Source organism: Pecten maximus, chromosome 13 (genome assembly GCF_902652985.1).
Source record: "Pecten maximus chromosome 13, xPecMax1.1, whole genome shotgun sequence".
Classification (NCBI taxonomy): Eukaryota; Metazoa; Mollusca; class Bivalvia; order Pectinida; family Pectinidae; genus Pecten; species Pecten maximus.
Genome location: NC_047027.1, coordinates 29,790,126 through 29,816,068, shown reverse-complemented (window position 1 = coordinate 29,816,068; position 25,943 = coordinate 29,790,126). Strand labels below are relative to the sequence as shown.

The window sequence follows — 25,943 nt, the reverse complement described above, 5'->3', positions numbered from 1 at the left end:
GTACCTAGGGCAGAGTTGTATAAAGTTTCCTCATATAAATGACCTTGACTTGTTTTCTAGGTCATTCGGTTCAAATAGTTAAAAATTCATTTGCAAATCTTAAAGGTAGTCATCTTTAGTCATCTTTGGCCAGTAGATTGCTGTTATGGGCTGATATGAAATTTTCCCGTCTCGATAACCTTGACCTAGCTGTTATCAAAGTCATAGGTGTTAGACATTTTGAACACTTCATTGATCGTCTTTTTAAGTTCCAGAAGGCCCTTATATATAATATTTTGCCAGCAGGTGACAAGGATTGAAAGCTATAAAGTTTCAGCATGCAAATAACTTTGGCCTATTATCATTGTCACCATTAAAATATGAAATAATTGTGCCCCATTACGTACTACACAGAATAAAACAATATGCTTCACATCACTTCACATAATGCTCCAGTACTGTACAATATGCAATGGTTTCTGCATTGCATAGATGTTTTGAAAGAAAAAAAAACCAACGAAGATAATTTTTGGTATTTCAATACATTAACTGACTTGGACAAGTATCTATGCAAAACCCTACGTTATGATTCACCAAATTAATGCGATTCAGTAAATTATATACCTGGTGTTAGATATAAGGTGTACTTATTTCTTAAAACATCATTGACATATCACAGTCAACATGGAAATTGAAAATTGAAAATGGTTATTTGGCCATAATTTCTTACTGGTCATGTGAGCAATTCAGGCCATCTGGGCTTGATCGTGTTATTTTTTAGCCTCCTAGAAAAGATTGACATGGTAGTCATGGCATAATTACATTTCAAGTTTGACTAGTGTGATTCAGCTGAAACTTTCCTAAAATGCTTCTGACCAATTATTATCATTATTCGGATTGGTGCAAAATCCAAGTTGGCAGCCATCTTGTAAACATTCTTCTTCAGTTCCACTTGTTCCCATTGAGCTGTGTATAAGTACTGTAGGGATGTAATGGAAAAGAGGCTCACAAAGTGTTCATATTAATAACCTTGAAATGGCTGTGGCAGTGGCCATTTAAGTACTTTTATTATTAGTAGATGATTGCACAATCATGATTTTTTTTAATGTGTAAAAGATTTTGGTTTTGAACACTTACATGTTGTTTATAATTCCGTATTTACATCCTGTAAACCAGAGTACGTGTTGTTGTGATCATCGGTCCATATTGTTTATCCGGGGTATTCCCGTTGGGGAATCCCTTCCGGTTGTATTTGTTGACTAATGTTCGGGGTATGTGTTTATTTATAATCACCTTACCTGTACATTACTCTCAGGTATCGGTCTATCTAGAGTCTTAGGACAAACTGCACATGTATTTTGAGGCATACAATTAAATTTAGCTATATAGCTGGGAATTTTAGTATTATACAACAGTCTGGCAAAGGCTTACATGTAGCTGGCCGGCTTGTCTTTCTCTTTCATAGAGTCAGGTATGTAGTAGATTTCGGACTTAGACTTCTAAATTATCCAGGGTTGGGTGGTATTTTTCTCTCGATTATAGGCATGATATAGTCAGTAATTCAGTTGTTATTTCGGCTGGTCTTTTCCCGTTGTAGACATGTTATAGTCGTGGTATTTTTGTGTACTTTATCCCCAGGGAGGGATAGGGGTGGATATTTTTCATACAAGATATGGGCCGGACGCGCGGTTAGGTTACGTGAGCATTGTATATGTATTCAGTCATGCATGTTTCATCACTTCTACATTCTTAATATAATAAAATGTTGAACTGTATAAACTGTGTTGTCATTCCATTGATCTGTAGCCAGCCATAAAGAGTTGAGACAGAACCACAGAGTTGACAAACTTAAAAATCACTATACGAGGATACACTGGTCTCAGGAGCCAGAACTTTTACATTGGTGCCGTGACTCCTTTGAACTTTTACCCGTGTTTTAAAACTTCTTTTAAGATCCACCAGTGGGATTCAGCTCAAACTAATGCTTAAAATGATTCTGAGATGGTCCTGACCAAGTTTTGTTATTTTTTGGGTTGATCAGAAATCCACGATGGCCAACAGGGCCAACTTATAGTATTGCACAATCCCAATTGTTATTTGTATATAAAATATAATTCCATACCAAAAAAAGGTATAAAAAGTTATAACTTTTTTGTACCTTTTTAGTACCTTTTCTGTACCTTTTTCAAAAGGTACAGAAAAGTTATAACTTTTTTGTACCTTTTTGAAAACTTAGAATTTATGAATGTACCTTTTGATAACTTTTTGGGACTTAGACAATTTTAGATGTAACTTTTTTATACCTTTCTGGACTTAGAAATTTTCAGGTATAACTTTTTTGTACCTTTTCTGGACTTAGAAAATTTCATGTATAACTTTGTGTAACTTTTCTGGACTTCGAAAATTTGAGGTATACCTTTTTTGTACCTTTTCTGGACTTTGAAAATTTGAGGTATACCTTTTTTGTACCTTTTCTGGACTTAGAAAATATTTACAACATCTGAAAAGATTGATTAATTTTAGCAAAACTTTGCTGGACTTAGAAAATTGCATGTATAACTTTTTTGTACCTTTTCTGGACTTAGAAAATTTGAGGGATACCTTTTTTGTACCTTTTCTGGACTTAGAAAATATTTACAACATCTGAAAAGATTGATTAATTTTAGCAAAACTTTGCTGGACTTAGAAAATTGCATGTATAACTTTTTTGTACCTTTTCTGGACTTAGAAAATATTTACAACATCTTAAAAGACTGATTATTTTTAGCAAAACTTGTCTGTATCTTTTCTGGACAACCATAAGATTACTAAATAAATCTTATGTTTGCTTATGACACATAATAATTACTGTTAATGTAATCACAAATAATTATACAAGACAGTGACAGTGAAATTCTATTACAGGTAATTCAATCAATATGTGCTCAATCCCCATTTAAATGGAAATCTTAATAATAATGTAGATACAATTGATTAAAATACAATTATCAGTGAACTGTAGGGAATTTGTGATGGGTCAGAGAGGCGAATCGCCTTTAGAAGACCTCAACGACAGGTAAGCTAGGTAACAGGTGATTGGAATCCGAAATGTGTGTTGAATTGTCCATGTATAGATTAATTTTACATTCCAGAGAGGCATCAAAAATATTTTGATAAATAACATACATATAGATTTAAAATTAAAAAAGGTATTCACTTTTAATTTATTGCATTTTTAGTACAAGATTCACATCCTTGAAATGCGGGGGGGGGGGGGGGGAGGGGGGCAGTTTTTCTTTTTAAAGTTTATCTTTTATCTCAGAGAACCAATCATTGCTCAGAGGACGTGAATAATTACAACTTAGCATTGATAAGTCAGGACATGAACAAACTCAGTTGTTAATCCCAACACAGACGTTCATAAACGTACGTACATAGAACATGATGATATAATTTACGTCCGTAAAATTTAGGGGATCACGTGGGACGCTGGGTCGCTCACCCACAAAAACATTTTCCGGAAAACCCAAGCTTCATTCACACCAATGGGATTAACATAGCATGGTCTTTGTCAATGCATCGCATATTTTCTGGATGTTTGCGATTTTAACATTAAATCTTGTAGTAGCATGCACAATTATGCCGCATTGGACACAAACTCCAGCGGTAAACAAACACACGTGTGTAACACTTGTGTCATTTTGATCGTCCAAACTCTCAGACGCTTTGATTTAACTCCATATAAGTAAAGCGTTTTTATGATCTCGATATGACGTAAATTGCAATAAACATTTTAATCTGAAAACAGCGCACACGATGTTTTGTCAGAGTACACATTAAACAAAACAATCAATTGGTCATATAAATATATAAGCCAGATCGTCAGATTATTCACAAAGGACATCTGCAGGAGAATTTATCTCGTAGCATTACAGTAGCCTAGTGCTGTTACTGAAACGTGCACATCATGTGTGTAGGCTACCTCACGAAAAGTGGGACCACGCACCAAAAGTTAACCGACCCCGTCAGGCACAAGCTGATCACCGAAGACCTCTTCCTCGGGGCATTAATTAGAATATAATTAGCGACAGTCTACTGTACCGAACTCATTGAATTGTGGAAATACCTGTGTACCTGAGGAGTGTCCAGTTCACCTGCTGACATAGCGGTGTCCTGGGGCGTTAATTAATTAGTTACATCGTTGTCATGCCTGACTGTCTTATGATTTGTTGCATTGGCCAGTTTACCTGGGTATCTCACCTGTGCACAATATTATCGGTATCAAGAATATAACAGATCATATGACACGTTAGTTTCTCTGTACAGACACTTATGCATGTGTGCGATCATGTGCACTGTGAAAGAGTACGATGTTGCAGTAATCATAATTAAATAAAAATATATAACAATAACTAAGATATATATATATTTAATAACATCGATAAGATTTCTTATGATATCGTAGGCGGCCTAATAACTTTATTCGACATTTCTCTTCTTCGTTCACTAGGCCCTACTGTACACATGTATACCCACCGCCAGGCGGCGCTCCCTTCAGTTTAGCGGGAGATTTGTATTACAAGTGGCGGCCATTTTGTTTGTTTACGGAAACGTGACGAAAGCTTAGACCTTGAACAAAATCACGTTATATATATATATATATTGCGACATTTAATTTCCCCACTCACGGAATACCATCGACAAACTGGGATCAGAATATCAAATTTCGTCTAGCTTTTGGCGACTTATGATACCCCTTTCACCGGCAAACACTGAATTATCGGACAACATGAAATCAGGGTAAGTTATGTTCTAATTTGTCTTCGAATCGCAGATTTTGTCGCTCTCGCGATCGTCATACAGTACATTAAACAACATTGAGTTAATATGTTCATATGAAATACTTCATGTTTCAGGACTAAATTCACCAGCATTCATGATCCTCGGACCACCCGGCCCCTACGCACAGCCGATTTATAAATGTTGCATCTTTCAATCGTAAGTTTAATTTGCTTGCCAAGTGATTATTTTTCAATCCTTCACCTTCACTTCAGGGTCAATATTATGATATATTTAAAATGGATTTACACATATATATGGCCATACACGTTTTTCGTTTATGGCGTTTGGTATGAACGTCCCATAACGTTACTTCGTTTTTCAATGGATTTTCTTGAAATTCGATACACTATATTGGGGTAGGCAATATTAATAATTTCGTCAGCTATAATATTTTACCCGATTTTTTTTTCATGTTTTCCCGTACATTTGTTACTATTTTTTACTGAAATAGACGAATATATGCACCATAATTTATGGTAAGTATGAACATTTTGTTCTTTATTCCTAATTATACGCACAACACTATTTTTTAAAATGTAATTAACATGCAATTAATATTTACGGAATCGGCTACGGTAAATTAAATATATATATAAATGAGAGGGATTGTTACTTGTTGTGTGCTTTAAATTTCAAGGAAATCCATTAAAATAAAGTCCTAATTAAAAATTTGTGAAAGTATTTGAAATAGATCTACGAAGTAAAATCTATATACAATTTTTAGCACATTTTATTTACATAGACCATTGGAAAATTTGAGAAGAATCTTTCTTCTTTTATTTTATGTGAATTCATTTAAAATGTTTTATTGCTGAATTAACACACATTGATTGCTTTCACCATCAGTTTCCCTTTTAAGTTGATCATCCCCGCCCCCAATATATTAGCTTGTATGCAATGCAAGATGGCTGACAGGCTGTCATTTTGAATTTTATAATTTTGAAGTTTCTCAGAAAGTTATTTATGGATCTTATTCAAAAGACACATTTTAGGCTTCTGTTTTCAAATTATTAAGATCTAGAAGAAGAGAAAAGTGATTCCTTATTTAGGAATCACTTTTCTCTTCCTTCTTAGGCCAAAGAACAGTCTTGTATATATGATATATATATAATTGATATTTATATAATAATCATACAATTACACGATATCTCTGGGGGTGTCTTTTTTTTTATTTGACATGATAAGTTGTGTTTGTTAGCCTATAGTAATTACAACTGTACATGTCTCCCAGCCCTCAAATTTTGGTGCTGTCTAATAATTCTAGAATTTATTGACCAATTTACACGAAATGGGCCAGGTACAGTTCACAAAATTATGTCAAAACCCAGGGTCAAAGCTCAAGGTCATTAGATTGAAAGGTTAAGGTATTTTTTAGCCCACCATCATCAGATGGTGGGCTATTCCAATCGCCTTGCGTCCGTGGTCCGTCCGTAAACAATTCTTGTTATCGCTAATCCTCAGAAAGTACTGAAGGGATCTTTCTCAAATTTCATAGGTAGGTTCCCCTTGGTGCCTAGTTATGCATTTTGAGACCAATCGGAAAACTACATGGTCGACAGGCAGCCATCTTGGATTTTGACAATTGAAGTTTGTTATCGCTATTTCTGAGAAAGTACTGAAGGGATCTTTCTCAAATTTCATATGTAGGTTCCCCTTGGTGCCTAGTTATGCATATTGCATTTTGAGACAACTGGAGTAAACTGACCAAAGGTCAAGGTCACTTGGTCAAAGGCCAAGGTCAGATTTTGTTTCACTATCATTCCAACCAATATTACTCAGTGATTTAGGCAGATGGGTTCTTGATGATTATGGGAGATATATTTATTACCTCATGATCAAATTGATGGGGTCCTTTAAATTTTCAGTGTTCTAGTTAATAAATTATAATAACCCAATTAACTCTCAGCCTGTCCTATTATTAAGTTATTACACCCAAACCAGAGTTACAATATGTAAATAGATCACTAACTGTTTTGTTTTGTTTTCTTTTTGATGGACTATAGAGTGTCAATCCGGAAGAAGAATCCTGATCAGCTCCTGGAAAAATCAGTGTTCTTGCAGTATTGTCAGTCAAATCTCAAGGAAAGGATCCCAGAAGAGGAACATTTACATTATTTCAGACTTTTTTCTTTCCTGTGTAACAATGCCTCAAACAGCTAACACATTTTATATATAGTATACAATACAATGTGTATTAATAACAGTCCAGTTAGAGTGCTGTGTTATGCGGTAAAAATACTTAATTCTTGATGACATGTTGGTTTTATGTTTACATTAACGGTAGTTATAATATATACTAGAGAAACAAAGTGGATAATGCCTTGTACAGGAGCAGGAGTATGACAGTGTAATAGTACATGACTGCTGCGTTCATCCATGGAAGGAATCTGTTATTCGAAATAAAGTTTTCCATAAGGAAAAAAATAGTGCTTTTGTTAGTCTTTCAAGAAAATGTGCAAAGTGAAAGGAGATTTCTGTGATGTTTTATGAATAGTAATTCATTGGTCTAGAAGACATGTATTTAATAAGTATATTTCTGGATAAAAAAACATTCTGAAGCAAAATCTTTTTATATTTTTCTGTACCTTTTCCATACTTTTTCTGTAACTTTTCTATACCTTTTTTGTACCTTTTCAGTACCTTTTTCATACCTTTTTAGTACCTTTTTTGTAACTTTTTAGTACCTAGAAAAAGTTATAACTTTTTTGTACCTTTTTCATACCTTTATAGTACCTAGAAAAAGTTATAACTTTTTTTTAACTTTTTAGTACCTAGAAAAAGTTATAACTTTTTTGTACCTTTTTTATACCTTTTCTGTACCTTTTTAGTACCTTTTTTGTAACTTTTTAGTACCTAGAAAAAGTTATAACTTTTTTTTAACTTTTTAGTACCTAGAAAAAGTTATAACTTTTTTGTACCTTTTTCATACCTTTTCTGTACCTTTTTAGTACCTAGAAAAAGTTATAACTTTTTTTTAACTTTTTAGTACCTAAATTATACCTATTTTTGTGTGAAATGTAACTTTTTATACCTTTTTTGTACCTTTTTTGTAACTTTTCAGTACCTAATAAAAGTTATAACTTTTTTTAGGTACAGAAAAGTTATCAAAAGTTATAACTTTTTAGTACTAGATTGGAACCGCTGTTTAAACATGGTTCCAATCTAGCATCAAAAGTTATAACTTTTTTGTACCTAAAAAAGTATAACTTTTTTGTACCTTTTTTCGGTATGGGGGCCATTACAGTGTTGCCAAGTATGTATGTTAAAATAGTATGAGGGTCTCAAAGTCAGATGACTGCTGAGGCCAATGGGCATGTTGTCTTAATATGATGATGGTGGTATGAGTGGATTCAAGTACTTAGGTAACCAGTCACCTCCTCTGTGTTTTAATATGGCAGAAATTGATTTAATTTTGTTGAGAAAGACATGTATTAATTAGTTATAATGTTTGTGTGTTTGATCTAATTTTTCTTTTATCATGTGTTTAATAGGTATACCACGCCAGGACCCAAGAGTTAAACTTAATAACGATTTTGGATTAGCAACGACTGAGACTTTAGTCATGAATGCCATATTCCTCTCGAATCCGGAACCAACTTTTTCTTGGTCTTTCGAAACATCACCAGGCACGGGTGTTACAAAGCTTGTCAATGGCAGCGACAATTTTGATATTCAAAATAAGTTTATAGCGACTAATCTGTCTGCCGTATCAGTCGGGACACGAAAGAATATACAAGCGTCCTGGTTTGGTGTCTACAATGTAACGGCGAAGAACAGTCAGGGCAGTGATACACTCAGTTTTACTGCTGCAGCGAAAGGTGAATAACTTGATCTTCAATTGAAATAATTGTAAATTATAGTTGGGTATAGAATGTACTGATATTGTGTAATATTAATAATTTGTGAGTTGATTTAAGTTTGCTATATTCGTAGTTATCAAATTGTCATCAGTCATTGCCTATGTCGCTGTTAAATGCAGTTGTTGTGTTTGTTTGCTCTTCCTATTGTATTATGTAGAAGAGAAATATATATTATATTACCCACTGTTCACAAGGCTGTTTATATATATATACGTTACACAAAATTTAGAACTCTTCAATTATCACCAAATGTCCAGGTCAAATTTATTATGTTATGTCAATATCAAGAAAAATAAGTTGGTCCAAATTAAACAAAGAGTCGACTGACCAAATGTCAATGCCACAAGGTCAGAGGTCAGGTCACTGGGTCAAAGGTCATGGCCAAATTCTCAATCTTTTCACTGATGAACATTGTTATTTGACATTTTAAAGCAAAGTTTGCAAGAAGCGAGATGAACAAAGGGAAAGGTTACCGAGTCAGGGGTTGAGGTGACTGGGTCTAAGTTGGCAATATCAAATTTTCTATATTCTTACTGATCAACCAATTGTTATGAAACTATGAAGATATTGGTTGGAATTATACATGGCGTCAACTAATCGAAGGTCAAAGAACCTAGGTCAGATGTCAAGGTCAAGTACTGTATCTTTTATTGATAAATATTTTGTTGTAACATGATAAAGCAAAGTTTGTCAGGCTTATATAAGGAGTCAACTAACCATAGGTCAAGGTTACTGATTCAAATGTCAAGGTCAAATGTTGCATCTTTTTACCGCAGAACATTCTATGTCGTTATGAAGCAATCTTGGTCGGAATGAAACAAGGAATATCAGTTAGTCAAAGGTCAAGTCATATCCTTGGACAAAGGAACAATGTCAGAGTTTGTTTCCTTTCACTGATGAATTTTTTGAGGTGACATTATGAAGCAAAGTTGGTTGGAATTACACAAGAGGTCAACTGACCAAATATTAAGGTCACTATGTCAAAGTCCTTTCGTCTCATAGATCAAGGACACTGTGGATCTCTGAATATGACCTTGGCCCTAGTTGGGAAGGTTTAAATGAGACATATCAAAGCTAACATATCATTTGTATACCTGTATTATCATTTCCATTATCCCAGCAAGGGTTGATAAAAATAAGAGTCTCATCATAATACCTGTGTATTGTATATTTTACTTTCTTTGTGATTGCTTCATTTGTATTTCTAATCTTTCAATAGCAGAAGTATTTACCATGTCATTATTAGCTTGCCTGTCAGAAGGTCAAGTGAGCTTACACTGTTGGGCAGCATCCGCTGTCTAGCCATCTGGCATCAACTGTTTCCTTTAAACAATTACAATGAACTTCTTAATAACTGTCAGACACAGATACCTGATATTGGTCCTATGGCATGCTTGGGTGAAGCACTGCTAACTTTCTTCAAATGAATGACCTTGACCTACATTCAAGGTCACAGCTAAGGGGTTAAATATCTTTGAATGATTTCTCAATAACCAAGAGGCCTGTGGCCCTGATATTTGTCCAATAGTACACTTGTATGCTGCAATGATGTACTTCAGAATTTGTTTACATAAATAGACCTATCATATTCTATTATTTGGATAAAGTGCTAATCAGCTTAGTATCTACAAAAATGATCTACATTAGTAACTCTAGAAGTGGAGTTGATATTGGATCTGCAGCATACTACCTACATTCAAGGTCACAGTGTGAAATATGCTAAAATCTAGCAAAAGATAAAAAAAAAAATTGTTTACATAAATAAACATAACATATTCCATTATTTGAATAAAGTGGTATTCAGCTGAGCATCTACAAAATTGACCTAGATCAACTTCAAAGTATCTCTAGAAGCAGGTGAGTGATACAGGCCCATTAGACCTTATGTTTCTGACATTAAAATTTTTTCTCTGCAGGAAAACCAGACTCTCCGTATGGGGGTTTAGCTATGTGCCCTTTTGAAGATCGAGCCACGCTGAGTTGGAGATCCGGATTCAATGGCGGGTCTAGTCAAACATTTATAGTTGGTATACGGACAGATACGCAGAGCAGCATCATGATTGATAGAAATATTAACCAGTCTGACCCAGGACGTGGCCAAAGTGTTACTACGACAGTTACAGGTCTGACAGCTGACACAAAGCATTTCTTCACTGTATATGCTGTTAATGAATTTGGGAACTCATCTTTACTCGAGGAAGTTAACTGTACAACACAAGGTGATTAATTTGTTTTTGCCATACTATTTAACAGCAGACAATATTAACTCTTTCTGAATTATCTGTAATAGTCGCATATTTGTGATGATATTTAGACAAGCAATGGAAGATCGATCAGTATATCTGAAGTGTTGGGCTGTTGTTCACTTAATTAACACCTTCTGTTGTGGAGGTTCAATGTCCAACTCTATATTGTTTATCTCGGCTAGGCATTTAATAATGATGTTGTATGTCATGACTTTGTTAAGTTATTATAATGCAGAGAACCAATTAAAATTCCTTTGTTCCTTAACACTATGTTAGGAATTTGTCATTCAATATCAAATCTTGCCTTTGTTATACTTAAGTGATCAAGATGTTTGGTGACTCAGTTTGTATGTTGCAAGGGTCAAATATTTCAAAATTTGCAAGAGGCCAAATTTTAGGATTTGATATTTGACTATGCAGTAACCTGTATGCTGAGCTTAAGTCATTTTTAATTTTGAATAATCTTCTTGTCACACTTCCTATCAGCTAAATGGGACACATATGTATTAGAAAATTAAACAACTTCTTTTTATGTATATTTTAAGTAAGAGGTCAAGATTGAGACAATATCCAAATTAACATTATAGCATGTTTTGATTAAGGGCATCCACTATAGACTGTAAATTAAGATGGTTTCAATATAGAATAATACACAGGATTATAAGTACAAACAAATATCTACATATGATAAACCTAAAGGACTCTCCATTATGTACTTTTTGTAACCGTCATACGGAAACTATAGTCCACATTTTTTGGGAATGTAGACTAGTAGCAATCTTCTGGGAAGATTTCAAAGTATGGCTATATGATAATACTTTAACTAATTTACAATTACATGTTACTGATGTAATCTTGGGAAAGTTACATAAAGATCAAGAAGTCAAATATCTCAATACGTTAGTATATATTAATAGCAAAATTTCATATTTACAAACAAAAAATTAAAAATTGTCTCCCCTGTATTACATGTAATGGATTCATAAAAGAACTAGATTTGTATCTAAAAACAGAGGAGGTAATTTACAAAAACAACATGGAGTATGATAGTTTTGTGAAAAAATGGTCCATATAAGTGAATAATTTTTCAGATCTTCTTCACACATATCATAACATGTACTTAAAAGTAAGTCAAAAGTTTTTCTTTTTTTTGTACCTTTATACACAATATATTAAAATGAGAGAAAGCGTGAGTGGAAGGTCGTTTGTTTGTTTGTCTCTGTATTCCAAAAAAACGAACAATCCTTTTTTTCTCTATTCATCACTTAATACGTATTGTACATCTTACTGCTGTAATGATATGTCTGTATTATTATACCATGTAATATATGTACCGGTATGTATACTATAAGTAAAAGGATGGATAAAAAAGATTTCAAAACTGAAAAAAAAAAAGGGCTGTCATGTTTGTTTAGAAAACAACATTGACCTATATATTCAATATGTTACATTGGTGACAGTCCAATGTCTTTTAATTTTGATATCATAGATATATCAGGTCATAAGTTTGCCTGATTTAAAGGACAGAGATTTCCTCACTTCCAGACAGCAAATATAATTATTGTATTGATAATTGTCCACCATCACTAATGTAACAATACAAGACTGGTGTGCCTTTAATACAATTATTCTCAACACTTGTTTTTGTGAAAATGTATAATATATTTTGATAATGCATTTACAAAATGTCATGTAAATGTGTTTGGTTATCAGAATTTTCATTGCTGCAAAGGTGCAAAAGTTTGCAAAAGTTTGGAAAGTATGGAAAACCCAAATTACATATTAAGATAGACAGATATTAAAATATTGGAACAATGCAAAATATCACCAACCTCATATACGATGGTGGTAAATTTTGAACATTTGATAATTTGATAAAAGGAACATGTCATTGAATATTGAATAATGTGTTATATATTGAAATGCACCAATAATATATTGTAGATAGAAGTTATTATTTATTTTTTTTATCTCATTTCAGCCAGACCTGCTGCTGGAAGTTCTCTTACAGGACCGATCATCGGGACAGTTTGTGGAGTTGTTGTTGTACTGATTGTGATAGCCGCTGTCATTGTCATCAAGAGACGGAACTCTGGAAAAAAGAGCCGAGGTGATACTTGTGTACTGTGTTGTAACATCTATGAAATATTTGCTCAGTTCTCCCTCTGTCTTTTAAGGCCTGTCAGATTATGATGAGAATACACTATTTAATGTATCTTGTATCACCGTAGCCCCACAAATCTCTCCCCTCAGATTTTAATTAATCATTTTGTCATTTGTAGATATATTTAATCCCTGTAGTGAGTCTTGTTACGATGTTTTCAAAAACATGAATAATGACACATTAATTATCCATTATGTTCATGGCATTGTTCCTGTTTTAACAATATTTCCAAAGGGATTGTTAAAATCATTTACATTTTTGCACTTTTTAGGTGATGACGGAGACATGGTGGGGATTGATAACAGGTAGGTTAAGATTTTGTTGTTCATTGTCTTCCTGTTTCTTATGGTATCAAAAGTCTATACTTAAACAAGGATATGATATTTATTGAAAACATTTAAATTGTTTTACCAGTTTATGTGCCAAAGTGAAGATCTTTGGATTTGTAAATGTTTTTATTGGAATCTATAACGATTAAGTTAATTAGGGAAGTGGATTGCCCTCTTTAGATGATATGCATTGTAAGGCAATATAATAAGAAATTTTGTTAAGCTACTGTAGCTGGTATGAGCTATGCAAGAACAGCTTTTAACAAGTACTTAAGCATTGATGTCATTGATGAAACAGATTTTGTTTGCAAACTGTATGAATCCGCATGGCGGATTCTTACAGAAGTTAAGTTTGGAAACAAAATTTGTTTCATACCCCAATGAAACTAAAAAATAATTGACATCAACGCTTATAATTAATTTTTGAAAATGATTTTCTAATTTAAAACATGTTTTATGTACAATTTTACTGGTTTTAAATGGGATTCTTTTTCTCAAATCAATACCCAACGTCAATTGTCGTATTGTGACGTCACATTTTTCGCGCCATTCTCAGAATTAATTTCTTTCATAGAAGAATGAAAAGAATTTTTCGACCAGTCACATTTGAGTATTTACCATGAAAACAAAGAAAAATAAATTATAAGTATATAAAAGGGGAGGTTTGGTTATCAACACTATTTAAGAATAGCAAATTTTTATCTGATTTGTATTTGATAAGATAGATAATTAACATACATGGTCTAATTTTTTTCAGGTCTGCTGATGATGATAGTGAAGGTACTGTATTATTTTTTACATCTTTTTCTTAGAAAGATTGAAGGCTTTTTCACAAGACACTATCATCCTGAATTTGTATACATTATATTTAGTAACTGTATTTCTTAAAAGATAGAGAAAAACTGGCATATTGATATTATGCACAAAATTGTACATAAAGTCTTGATTTGGTGAGCTGTATTGATATATAGATACTAAGTTAACTACAGTATACACTGTCAAGTTGATTAAAAGTTTGCAGGGCTTTTTCTGAGGGCTTTTTGGGTCCGTTAAGTTGGCCACATTCCCAAATGAAATTATTTCATTATAAAGCCAAATTCCAGTTTTAACTCATGAAAAAAGCTTTCCCAGTTCATGAATTTTCTTCCCAAAATGAGGCAAAAAGGCCTCATGGCAAACCAGTAAGACGCCCTGGTTTGTGATTGCTAACACATGTAATGATCCGTAATGATAAGTGACCCATACAACTTTCCCCTTCAAATAACATCTCATTAATAAGTATAAGGGACAAAGTACAGATGTTTGGCCTGTAGCATGCTGGGATGATGGGCTTCAAAAGTCAAAATGAATACTCTAGCTAGCAAACTTTTATATTGTAATGAAGAGGTGTCAGCTTAGGATCAACATTAATGACATAGATCAACTATAAATTTGCAGTAGCAGCAGTTGATCAATACAGGCAAATTGAACCTTTTGTTATTATCATATTCTGATGTCTATAATGTTCAAATTGTGTCTACAGTAAGGTTTTCACTTTGTTTCAAATTTTAACAAAAATTGATTGTAAGATGTTACTAATCAAATGTGTTTCCTCACAATGACCGATGATGGTAAAAATTAATGAAGTGGTAACTTTTTTTTTTAATGTTTGAAGATTTTTTAACAGTACATAATACGTTTACAATCAATTTTTCCATACATCATACATACAACCCTCCATTCTTCATATTTAGTTAAAATTCAACAGTATATTGAAGATGATATATAAATAATCTACAGTGTGGCTTTAAAAAATTGGTTTGTACTGTATTTATGAAAGAAAGGACGGGAGATAGAAGAAATTAAGGAAAAGGAAAAAGAAAGTCAGTGTGGAGAAAGAATTGTTGAATAAGAGGAAGAAAGGTATATGAGGATTTGACAATGGACTTGATGTATTAAATAAGAAATAAGTGAATCTGATCATCATATTGCCGGGACTTTGATAAGATAAGTCCACTATAGAAATACCAAAGGGTAATAACTCTTACTGAAAAGCACCACTAATTAGTTACCATGCTATGTGGAGGAACCAGCTACACTAGTATCTCATAGAATTTCGACAATAGAATTAAACCTCTAAACATTTTTATAAGTGGTAATTAACTTTTAATTACAGGTGGATTGAAACCAAACATTCTGTATGAATCAGCTGGTAATTAAGTAAACACACTGACCAAATGGAATGTATTTTGATTGTAAGCAAGTATAGGGATCGATTAGTGTCAGTATGTCCATCTGTTTGTGTGAAGGAATTTTAAGGCCTATTGATAATGTCTTTTTTCGAGTTTTGTATAGTCCGAGATACAAGATGGCTTACAACCAGATACCGTATTTGACCTAATAAGGGCGCAGGGCGCGGGTAATTGACAGTTGGGGGCGCCCTTATTAAGATTAGTTATTCTGAAGTTTTATGAAACAGACTATACCTTATAGCAGAATACCCAAGGTTGTGGAAACGGTAAAATATTCAGTCATAAAAATATTCCAGATGAAGATATCTATTCATTATCATATATTAAGCTTAAACATCACTTGAATACTCCTGTAAACTTGTAAACCATGCCAGCTGATCTTTAGACCAGAGAACGTGTGTTCCACCATTTATGTTCAAATGGAACTCTTTTGTGTTCTATTTATAGAAACAGGTGATTTCCCAGATCATATTAGACATCGTTTTCTTTGACCTAATAATTGATTTACAATGTCTTTTACTAGCTTTCTGTTCTGAACAAAAGTTATTTATCAACAAGAATGAAGTCTTTACTTTATCTTCAAATAAAGATGGTAAGTTATTATTTGTATGTGTGTTTAGTTTTGGGCGCTCTTTGCACTGACATGTCATCTGTAGCCTGTAGGAATACACAAAATGTGGCGAAAACATGTGTTCCAGTTACTTAATTTGCTGAAAAAAATTGAACACATAAAGTAGCAAAATATTTCACATGAATTATTACTTTTGAACACCATTTTGACACTCAGTCAAAGATTTATTTCCTTGAAAAAAGGTAGGGGCGCCCTTATTAGGGCAGGCGCCCTTATTAGGTCAAATACGGTATTATATAATAGAAGTTTGATGTTGGTGTTTTTGAAAATATATTCTACATGCAGTAGATGTGTCTGACAAATCTTCTCAATGTTTCCAGATAATTTTAGGACTTACCTGTTAACATTAAAGGCAGACATCTTGGATATAGACATTTTAATCTATCATAGTTGCTTCCCCAGTAGTGATTGACAAACTTTTCTCAGTTTCGTTTCTATGGCTCAACTTCATGAAAAAGTTATTGCCACATTAGTTAATTGAAAGAGAAAAAAATTAACAAGGAAACTAGCAGACATTCATATAATCATGAATATCAAGACATCTCTGGGATCTAAAATGACCAGTAGAAAATTATGATTTTTTTTTATCAAACCCATTTATATTCAATCATCCATATATGGCAAGTGTATTAAATATAAAATTTGCAACAGAAGCCATTGCAAAGAAACTTAACCCCCGAGACCAAAATGTGTGTATATCTCAGTAGCTATTCAGATGATCATGACCACGATTGCTAACCAAAATATTAATTTAAGATTAAAGTCATTCAAATCAAATAAGTAAAAGAGACTAAAATTATTGTTTTAAATGCAGTATATACTTTTTACTGATACAAAATGTTTTCTTGAAAACAAGATACAGGGCTAAAACCGAACATTCTGTATGAGTCTGCGGGTCCTCTGCCTGGGACTTCATCAGAATATGCAGTTGTTGACAAACCTTCAAAGAAAAAGCCTGTATCACCGGATGCTGTCTATGCTATTGTGGATAAATCCAAAAATGAGAAATCTGAATCAGCAAAAGATCTGTATGCAGAGGTCAAGTTGAAGTCCAAGAACGGGAAAGGTAAACAATATCATCTACTTAAATGTATAAATAGAACAATTGATTACGATAACCTTCAAACTTTACCATTCTCATCGACAATTATTTCATGTCTTGATAGACAATGCCTTGATTTCATGATAATGTCACTATTCATATGTAAAATAATAATCTGGTGTTGTTTAAAAATGTTTTTTATTAGGTCACCTGTGACAAAGTCTCAAGTGACCTATTCTAATCGCCTTTTGTCCATCGTCATGCGTTGTTCGCCGTGCATCGTGTGTCCGTAAACAATTTTGACTTCTTTACCTAATTCAATGAACCAAAATTGTGAATTATATGTTGGATTGGAATCGGAATTCATTCTGACCCTCTTAACATTATCAGCATGGGATGACAGCTTAATAATGTGCACATGTTGGCCCTGACTGACCCCTTGGACTGATGGGTGGCGCCAAAAAGGGTCAATTAGATTAACTGAAATATTTCAAATCTCAGGTGACCGTTAAGGCCCATATAGGCCTCTTGTTAATTTAAAAGTTACCTGAATTTACTGTGATGCATTTTCTGTATTATTAACAGAGAAAAAAAAGCAAGGGAAAGGGAAACAAAAAGGTATGTATAATCGAAAAATATTGAAGTATTTCATATTTATCTTTCAATCATATAATAGATTTTTTAAGAATTAAAGCATATTATGTTTAAAGATAAATACAGATCAAACCGGCTTCATTTCTGGACGATATATTGGGGAAAATACTAGACTAATCTATGATATAATGCAATTTACAGATGAAAATAATTTACAGGGAATGCTACTTATGATTGATTTTGAAAAAGTGTTTGATTCAGTTTCTTGGACATTTATAAATGAAGTATTGGATTTCTTTTTGGGCATAGTATCAAAAAATGGATTCACACATTTCAAAAAAAATTCTAACTCTACAATTAATCAAGGTGGGAATCTTTTACAATTTTTCGGGATAAAAGGGAATAACTTTATCCTCTGTTCTGAAATTTTAGCAATTAAGATAAGACACAACAAAAAGATAAAAGGAGTAGATTTGAAAGTAACTGAATCAGATCGCCCCATTCTACTTTCTCAGTATGCTGATGACACATCTCTAATTCTTGATAGATCAGAATTATTACTACAAGAAGCGATGAAAGAATAAAAATATTTTGAAAGAATATCTGGGTTAAAAATGAATCTGGGAAAAAGTAATTTGAATTGGAAATAAAAAAATATAGCAAAGACGTTTTGGCTAAGGAATGGAATTTGCAATGGAGGCAAACAAAATTTACTGTTCTTGGCATTGATTTTCTTGTTGATTTATATTATATTCCAAAGTTAAGTTTTGATAAAAAAACTAGTGAAACTTAAAGCATTAATAAAGGTATGGAATAGGAGAAGTACCTATAGGAATGATAAATATAATAAAAATTTTATTGATTTCTCAGTTTAATCACCTGTGTATCTCTCTTCCAAATCCAGATAACACCTTTATCAAAAGTTTAAATACTGAAATATACAGCTTTCTCTGGAACAGTAAGATTGACAAAATTAAGAGGTGTAATCATTAAAAATTATTCTGAAGGAGGACTTAACATGATCCAAATTAAAGCATTTATAGATTCATTAAAACTCTCATGGGTTCGAAGATTACTTAAAACATCTGGAACATGGCAAATTATTTTGAGTTCCAGTATTGACGAAAACCTTCTTGTTAACTGGTTCAGAATATATTACTTTCAGTCTTACTAATTGTACAAATATGTTTTTGAAAGATATATATTTAAAGCATGGGAAAGCCTGGTCAAATTAGAAAAAAAATATTCCAACATAAAATCCATCTCCAACATGCCTTTATGGTATAATGAAAGAATTCAAGTCTATAATAGTAGTGTTTTTGTTTTTTTTTATAAAAATTGGTACAGAATAGGGATAGTAGTAGTTAATGACTTGAAAAAATATAATGATAATTTCCTTAGTTTTCTAGATTTCAGAGAAATATATGGTGTAACAGCAAACTTCTTACAATATCAAGGTATTATAACTGCTATAAAGGAACTTTGTAGTCAACATGGCTTGATCCACCCAAAAATAGAAACACCATTCATCCCAAAACATTTGGCAATTTTTATGAAAAAAAAAGAAAGGTGCTAAAGTTTTTATAATATAAAAATCATGTAATTCCAACTAGTAGACAAAAAATGGGAAGAATATTTTGAATCAGAGGATATTGATTTGAGAATAATTTTTAATCTTCCTTTTTCTGTTACTAAAAATACTAAATTACAATGGTTTCAATTTTAGGATTAATCGCCATATTCTGACAACGAATTCATATTTATTTAAAGTGGGATTATTTGATAGTCCTTTATGTAATATTTGCAAAGCTGAAATTGAAACATTGGAACACACATTATGGAATTGTGAGAAAGTACAAATTTTGCTACAAAACTTAGAAAATCTGTTAAATAACCTGTTTATCACATTTGAATTTAACAAAAAAAAATCATTTCTTTTTGGTCTAACTGATTTTGGCATAAATAGGAAAGTAGATAATATGATACTCTTGACTATCAAACATTATATCTATAAATCTAGATTTCTTCAGAATAACCTTGATATTGTAGCATTAAAAAATTCTTAAAAAGATTAGTATTTCACCCAGAAATTTATTGCCAGAGGTAAGGGAGAAAACTCCTTAAACCAGTTCAGAAAAGAATGGACCAAATGAGACATGATTGTAAAAATAACAAGTAGACACAAATATGGATCTATGCTATATGTATTTAAACTCTAGAGCATTATCTCCTTTATCAGGCCAGAATAACCAATAAAACGTAGATGGGACGGCACCATCTGTATTTTTAAAGACATAATTTTTTTATAGATCATTTGTTTGGGAATTTTAACTGTTCGGATTTGGAAAAATATCCAATTTTGCTGTGGGGAATGGGGCTGAAATTCGGCCCCAAAACAAGCTCTGAGATATTCGCTGATTCCTGCAATAAAGCCAAAAAAGTTTGCAAAAAGAAATTACCATGACTTGCATTCAAGGTCACAGGAGTCACATTTGCGAAAACAGGTTAAGTTCCTCTCAGTAACCAAAAGTCCTTGAATTAAGGTTTTGACTGATAGTTTCCTGGGATGTAACAACAAAGTTTACAAAAAGAAATTACCATGACCAATATTCAAGGTCGTAGAGGTCAAATTAATCAAAAATACTAACCCAGTAATGAATGTTGGAATTAATTCAATGTGATAAAACTCTCAAAACTGTTCTAGAATCAATCAAGAATGTTTGTTAATTTACTAAGGTCTTGAACAGTTCTTGATAGGTTCTTGAAACTGTTCCAGAACAGATGAAACACCTGAGTTCTAAAATTTTCAACAAAGTGTTTCTAGAAATTGTCTATATTACTGTTCTTGTTCAGAGTCGAATTTAAACATATCCCACAATGTATTCTTAGGGGATTACATCAATGATTATGTATGTCGAAATGAATTTACGATTTATGAAGATTACGGAAAAACCAACTAATTATTTTTTTTTACTTAGATTCTCGCATCTTTACCAGTACAATTATTCCAAGCATAACTAAAGATGATGGGACAATAATTTCTGAACAAACTCAAGTTTTAAAGGAAACTGAAAATTACTATAAAAACTAGTATAAGTAAAAATAATGAACTAAAAAATGTTAATCTAGATTTACTCCTAGAACATTATACTGTACCTAAACTCTCAGCCCAGGAATCAATAAATATCGAATGACACATTACCATTGATGAATTAACAAGTACATTTCTTAAAATGATAAACAATAAAAGCCCTGGCTCGGATGGTTTTACCGTTGAATTTTTAAAAATATTTTGGAAACAATTCGGACCATTTATATATATATATTAAGATCTCTATATTAGTTATATTATATCAGAACTTTCAGCGACACAAAAACAGAGAATTATAACATGCATTCCAAAAGATAACAAACCTCGTAACAAATTATTATATATAAATAAGTAATTGGAGACCGATAACACTTTTAAACAATATTTATAAATTGGCATTTGGAGTAATAGCAGAAAGATTCAAAACTGTTATAAGTAAATTAATAAAAAATGTAAGTAAACCCATTGCTCAAAACAAATGGAATCAAAATTTCAATATTGATGAAGACAAATGGAAAGAAATACATGTACACACATATCCGTTTAATACCTGTACTAGCTCCAAACTTCAATTGCTATTTTAGAATTAACCACAGAATTCTGACAACAAAAACATTTTTTTATTTGAAATTTAAAAAATAGACAATTATTATAACTTGTGTACATTTTGTAATTCTCCCCCTGAAACAATTTCACATTTATTATGGGATTGTGAATATATATCAAATTTGATAGAACAATTAAGGATCACTATTATCACTAAACACCTGAGTCTTAGATCAAGATTCGATAAACAGGAACTCATCTTTGGCAAGCAAATTAATACACTTACGAAGTTCAATCTAGATAACCTAATATTAACAACTCATAACAAAACAATATATTTACAAATCTAAATGCCTGGAATTAGGACCTAATATAAACAGTCTAAAAAATCATATCATTTTTGAGTTAAAAGTGCATAAAATTTTAATATCTAAAAGTAACATTAAAAACAAAATACATATGGACACACAGTTACAACAGTGGCTACAAATCTAAAACAATAATACAAATATACAACATCTCTGACCAAGGTTTATTATGTCCTTTCTGTGTATGTTTTCAGTAGTTTTTCTGTTCCTTTCATTTTCCTCTCTCTCTCTTCTGTTTGTTTGTTTTGTGTACTTATTCACTGACATAATGACTTTTTAACAAAGTTTAATGAATTATTTAATACAACGATCACAAAATTGTCTTGGGTGGAGTAAAAATGTAACTGTTTAGGTAAAAAGTGTGAATGTTTTTTGTCCTTACTCATGTATTTTGTGTATGTCATGTATTGTAAACAAAATTTGAAAATGAATAAAAACTAAATTAAAAGAAAAAAAAGATTACAAACATATATATAGTGAAAGATTTCTTGATCACCATTGATTTTAGAATGACAAACACTAATAAATGCATTATTCATACCGCATGTACTATAAACTGTATATATTTGATATTGTAGGAGGTCATGGAAAAGCCGCTGAAAAGAATGATGTGTATGCCAATTGTAAGGAAGCCGACAAAAATGCTCCTGCAACAGGACGTCAAGCGGTATAATTTTAATGTCTTTAATTTAGAAATCTCAAAGTCTCAAGTGACCTATTGTAATCGCCTTTTATTCGTCGTTGTTCGTTGTACGTCGTGTATCTGTAAACAATTTACATTTTCGACTTCTTCTCCAAAAACCACTGAACCAAATTAAATGAAATCACATCTTTGACTATGATTTATTGGATTTATATTGGAATTAATTCTAACTTGATTAAAATTATTAGCATGAGATGACATTTTGACGGTATGCACATATTGGCCCTGACTGACCCCACAGGGGCTGATGTGCAGGGCTAAAAAGGGTTAAATTGACTGAAAATTCAAAAGTCTTCTTCTCAAGACCCAAATATGGTAAAATCAAATACTCTTCATAGATGGAAGGGTATTAAGGTGCTTTACCAAAATTGTGAATTTCATGACCCTTGGGTCTTATGTTTGCCCCTGGGAAGGGGGTAAACTTTACTTTAGTTTATATAAGGAAATCACATTTTGACTATCATTTGTTTGATTTCTATTGGAATTCATTCTAATTTTGTTAATATTATCAGCATGGGATGAAATCTTAATGGTATGCTCATGTTGGCCCTGACTGATGACCCCTTAGACTGATGGTTGGGGCCAAAATGGTCAATTGAATTAACTGAAATATTGCAAATCTCTGGTGACCGTTAAGGCCCATAGGTCTCTTGTTTTATTTCATGTTGAGTATAGTTTTGGCAAAACGAATGTTTTAAAAGGCTTATGAAATGCATGACAAATAAGTCGCCATGATAAATTTACTCTATAAAAAGTTTAAAAAAATGATTGAGATATATTTAAAACTTGAGCATAGTTATCGGGTATGGCACAATGTTATTATATAGATGTGACCATAATACACATGCAATAAATTGACAGAGTTAAATGATAGATGAGTAAAACAAAGGATACTAGCTGTTGCAATTGATATTTATATTAATCATTTAAATAAAGACTTATTAACTGTATACATGCATACGAATATGTATTTCTTGATAATGTTAAAATATTTCTCAAATTCTTAAAGCACATACTGTTAAGTTATAATTATATTGACATCAAGGTCATCAATTTCTTGTCTGGGACCAAACATTCTATGTTTTTGAAAATCTGATGATGACACTTTTAGCATAGTAACATCCTCTTAGGGGATGTGCAGTGTACTGCTGAAGGTCACTGACCCTGAACTCAAGGTCAAAATATAAGTGCAAATTTTTCCATTAATTCTTGTCCGACAATAACTTTTGAACTATGTTTTTATGTACACCTTTTATCTACCACTAGAATAAAGATGGACTGATATACCTGGATGTGGTATTCAAAAATGGAGACAAAGGAACAACTGGTGTTACCCATGGTATCGAAAATAGAACGGATTATGCTGATGTGGATTTCAGCAAGCAGGCTCCATCCCTACCACCAGAGTCTGGAAACGAACAGACAAAAGAGGATGGGAAATGAGCTACGGATGTACAAAAAAATCCTTGCATTCTATGATGCATTAGAAGAATCTTCCAATCTCTGAGATTTATATTGTGCAGCAGTAATGAAAGAAAGTGTTTTATTATATAGTATCTTCTTAAAAAGAAGCCCTTATAAGTGATTAAAAGAGAGAAACATAATCTTATGAAACCTAGAAATGCTGGACATTATCTGTCTATGTATGGAGAAATATTGAATGTCAACAGTTTGTCAAAAAGACAAAACCTGATTCAGATGTTTTATATTGATTTTTTAATGAACCTATATATTTTTATATAATTATTATTATTGTTATTTATCATTATATTTTGTACCAGTTTAGTCAAAGGCGAAAGTATATTTTTTCAACTCTGTTAAGTGTATTTTTTTTTTAAATTGAAAACTATTGTATCAAAGTGAATGATTTTGAGGGAACAAATAATTGATGTGGTCATTTGTGACCTGATATCACCCCTGACTTGACGTCAAAATATAACATTCCTGTTTCTGTGAATATGGAGGGATCGTTCCAGTGATGAAACAACTCCAGTAAAGATAACTTTATATCTTAAAACAAATATGGGTGAAACATAATGATGGGATGATGGTTAATTTATTGTTTAACCTCATGGTCAAATGATCCAGTAATTAATGGACACTTTGCATATTCCATTGTTATAAGTGTAGTATATTTTATATCCATGTCTGTGGATCATAAGATGCTAATCGTTACTACATTTGATAAATTAAGCAATTTTTAGTTAACTTTTCAAAACAAAAACAAACAAAAAACAAAAAATCCAAAAGACTCTTACTGAGAATGTATTTATGCAATTTTTTTACAATTTGAACAGTTAGGAAATTATGCACTAAAATAGCTACCTTTAGAAACCAGCCAAGGTCTTACTCAACTCCCTCAGGAGCATACTACAGGAGCTGCCTTATCAGCGCCAACAACTTACATACAACATTTCTTGCAGTGCCCTACCACATACCGGTACTCATTTATAACTGAGTCCACTAGAACACAACAGAGTAAAGTATCTTGTTAAAGGATAAATAGAGGATATCTAACAGTTTCTTCAGTAATACCAAATATATTTCACGAGTGGGGCTAATATTTTGATATTTTTCACGAGTGCGCAGCACGAGTGAAAAATATCAAAATATTAGCCACACGAGTGAAATATATTTGGTTTTACTGAAGACACTGTTAGATATTCTGTTTATTACATTTTTTATCAACGAAAACCTGCTAACTAGGACTACAGCGATAATTTGTAAACAAAAAAAGTAGTTTCCCATGTCCAGGTGCTGACATATATGTCGGGCTTTCTGATGGGGAAATTATTTTGGTATTTTCTAATCATTAATTTGATTGGTCAAATCAGCAAAAGTGATATTTTTCACTAGTGAAAAATATGATATTCTTCACTAGTGAAAAATATGATGTTCTTCACTAGTGAAAAATATCACTTTTATAGAATGAATAATTTTTGATATTTCACTGGTAAAAATGTAATGAAACACAGCGTCCGTGCTGAGACTCGAATAATAGTGACCCTTGAGGTCACGTAACCCTATGTTCTATCACTTGTCCACTGTGCCTTGAAACTTAAATATATTAAATTTAGATTTGTTTTCAATTCTCATAGAAGTTTTATGAAACTTGCCTCAAAGTTTTGGCTGGCAAAATAAAAGCTTCTTAGACTCGTCATTAAATCTCATGAAATGAAAGCTCTTTTCAGATCCTGTATATATACACACATGTATATATACCTCAGAAGTCTATATGGCCTTGCCCCTGTGAAACGATTATGAATAATTCATGAACATTCATGAATAGTTCATGAATTATTCATGAACAAAATTCATGAATTATTCATGAACAAAAT

At 32.3% G+C, this 25,943-nt stretch overlaps 1 protein-coding gene and 1 long non-coding RNA gene across 2 annotated transcripts; both read left to right on the top strand.

Moving 5' to 3' along the window:
• Positions 1-3,875: 3,875 nt before the first annotated feature.
• LOC117341137 lies at positions 3,876-7,224 on the top strand. The gene is made up of 3 exons (XR_004535557.1): positions 3,876-4,758; positions 4,875-4,956; positions 6,804-7,224. It is a non-coding gene; the product is annotated as an uncharacterized LOC117341137 (long non-coding RNA).
• Positions 7,225-8,028: 804 nt separating this feature from the next.
• On the top strand, positions 8,029-25,161 carry LOC117340644. Its single transcript, XM_033902408.1, has 11 exons — positions 8,029-8,053; positions 8,292-8,618; positions 10,577-10,879; positions 12,888-13,016; positions 13,342-13,375; positions 14,157-14,179; positions 15,555-15,590; positions 17,118-17,327; positions 17,889-17,921; positions 22,481-22,569; positions 23,872-25,161. The coding sequence occupies exons 1-11, from the start codon at positions 8,029-8,031 to the stop codon at positions 24,046-24,048; spliced, it is 1,386 nt and encodes a 461-aa protein (XP_033758299.1). The 3' UTR covers positions 24,049-25,161.
• The last annotated feature ends 782 nt before the right edge of the window (positions 25,162-25,943 follow it).

Excerpts from the sequence above, each read along its gene's own strand:
- LOC117340644 (XM_033902408.1), top strand. The coding sequence starts at position 8,029 with ATGGGGGCCATTACAGTGTTGCCAA. Across the intron at positions 17,328-17,888 it reads GAAGTCCAAGAACGGGAAAG|AGAAAAAAAAGCAAGGGAAA; the intron begins GTAAACAATATC and ends TATTATTAACAG. Across the intron at positions 17,922-22,480 it reads AGGGAAAGGGAAACAAAAAG|GAGGTCATGGAAAAGCCGCT; the intron begins GTATGTATAATC and ends TTGATATTGTAG.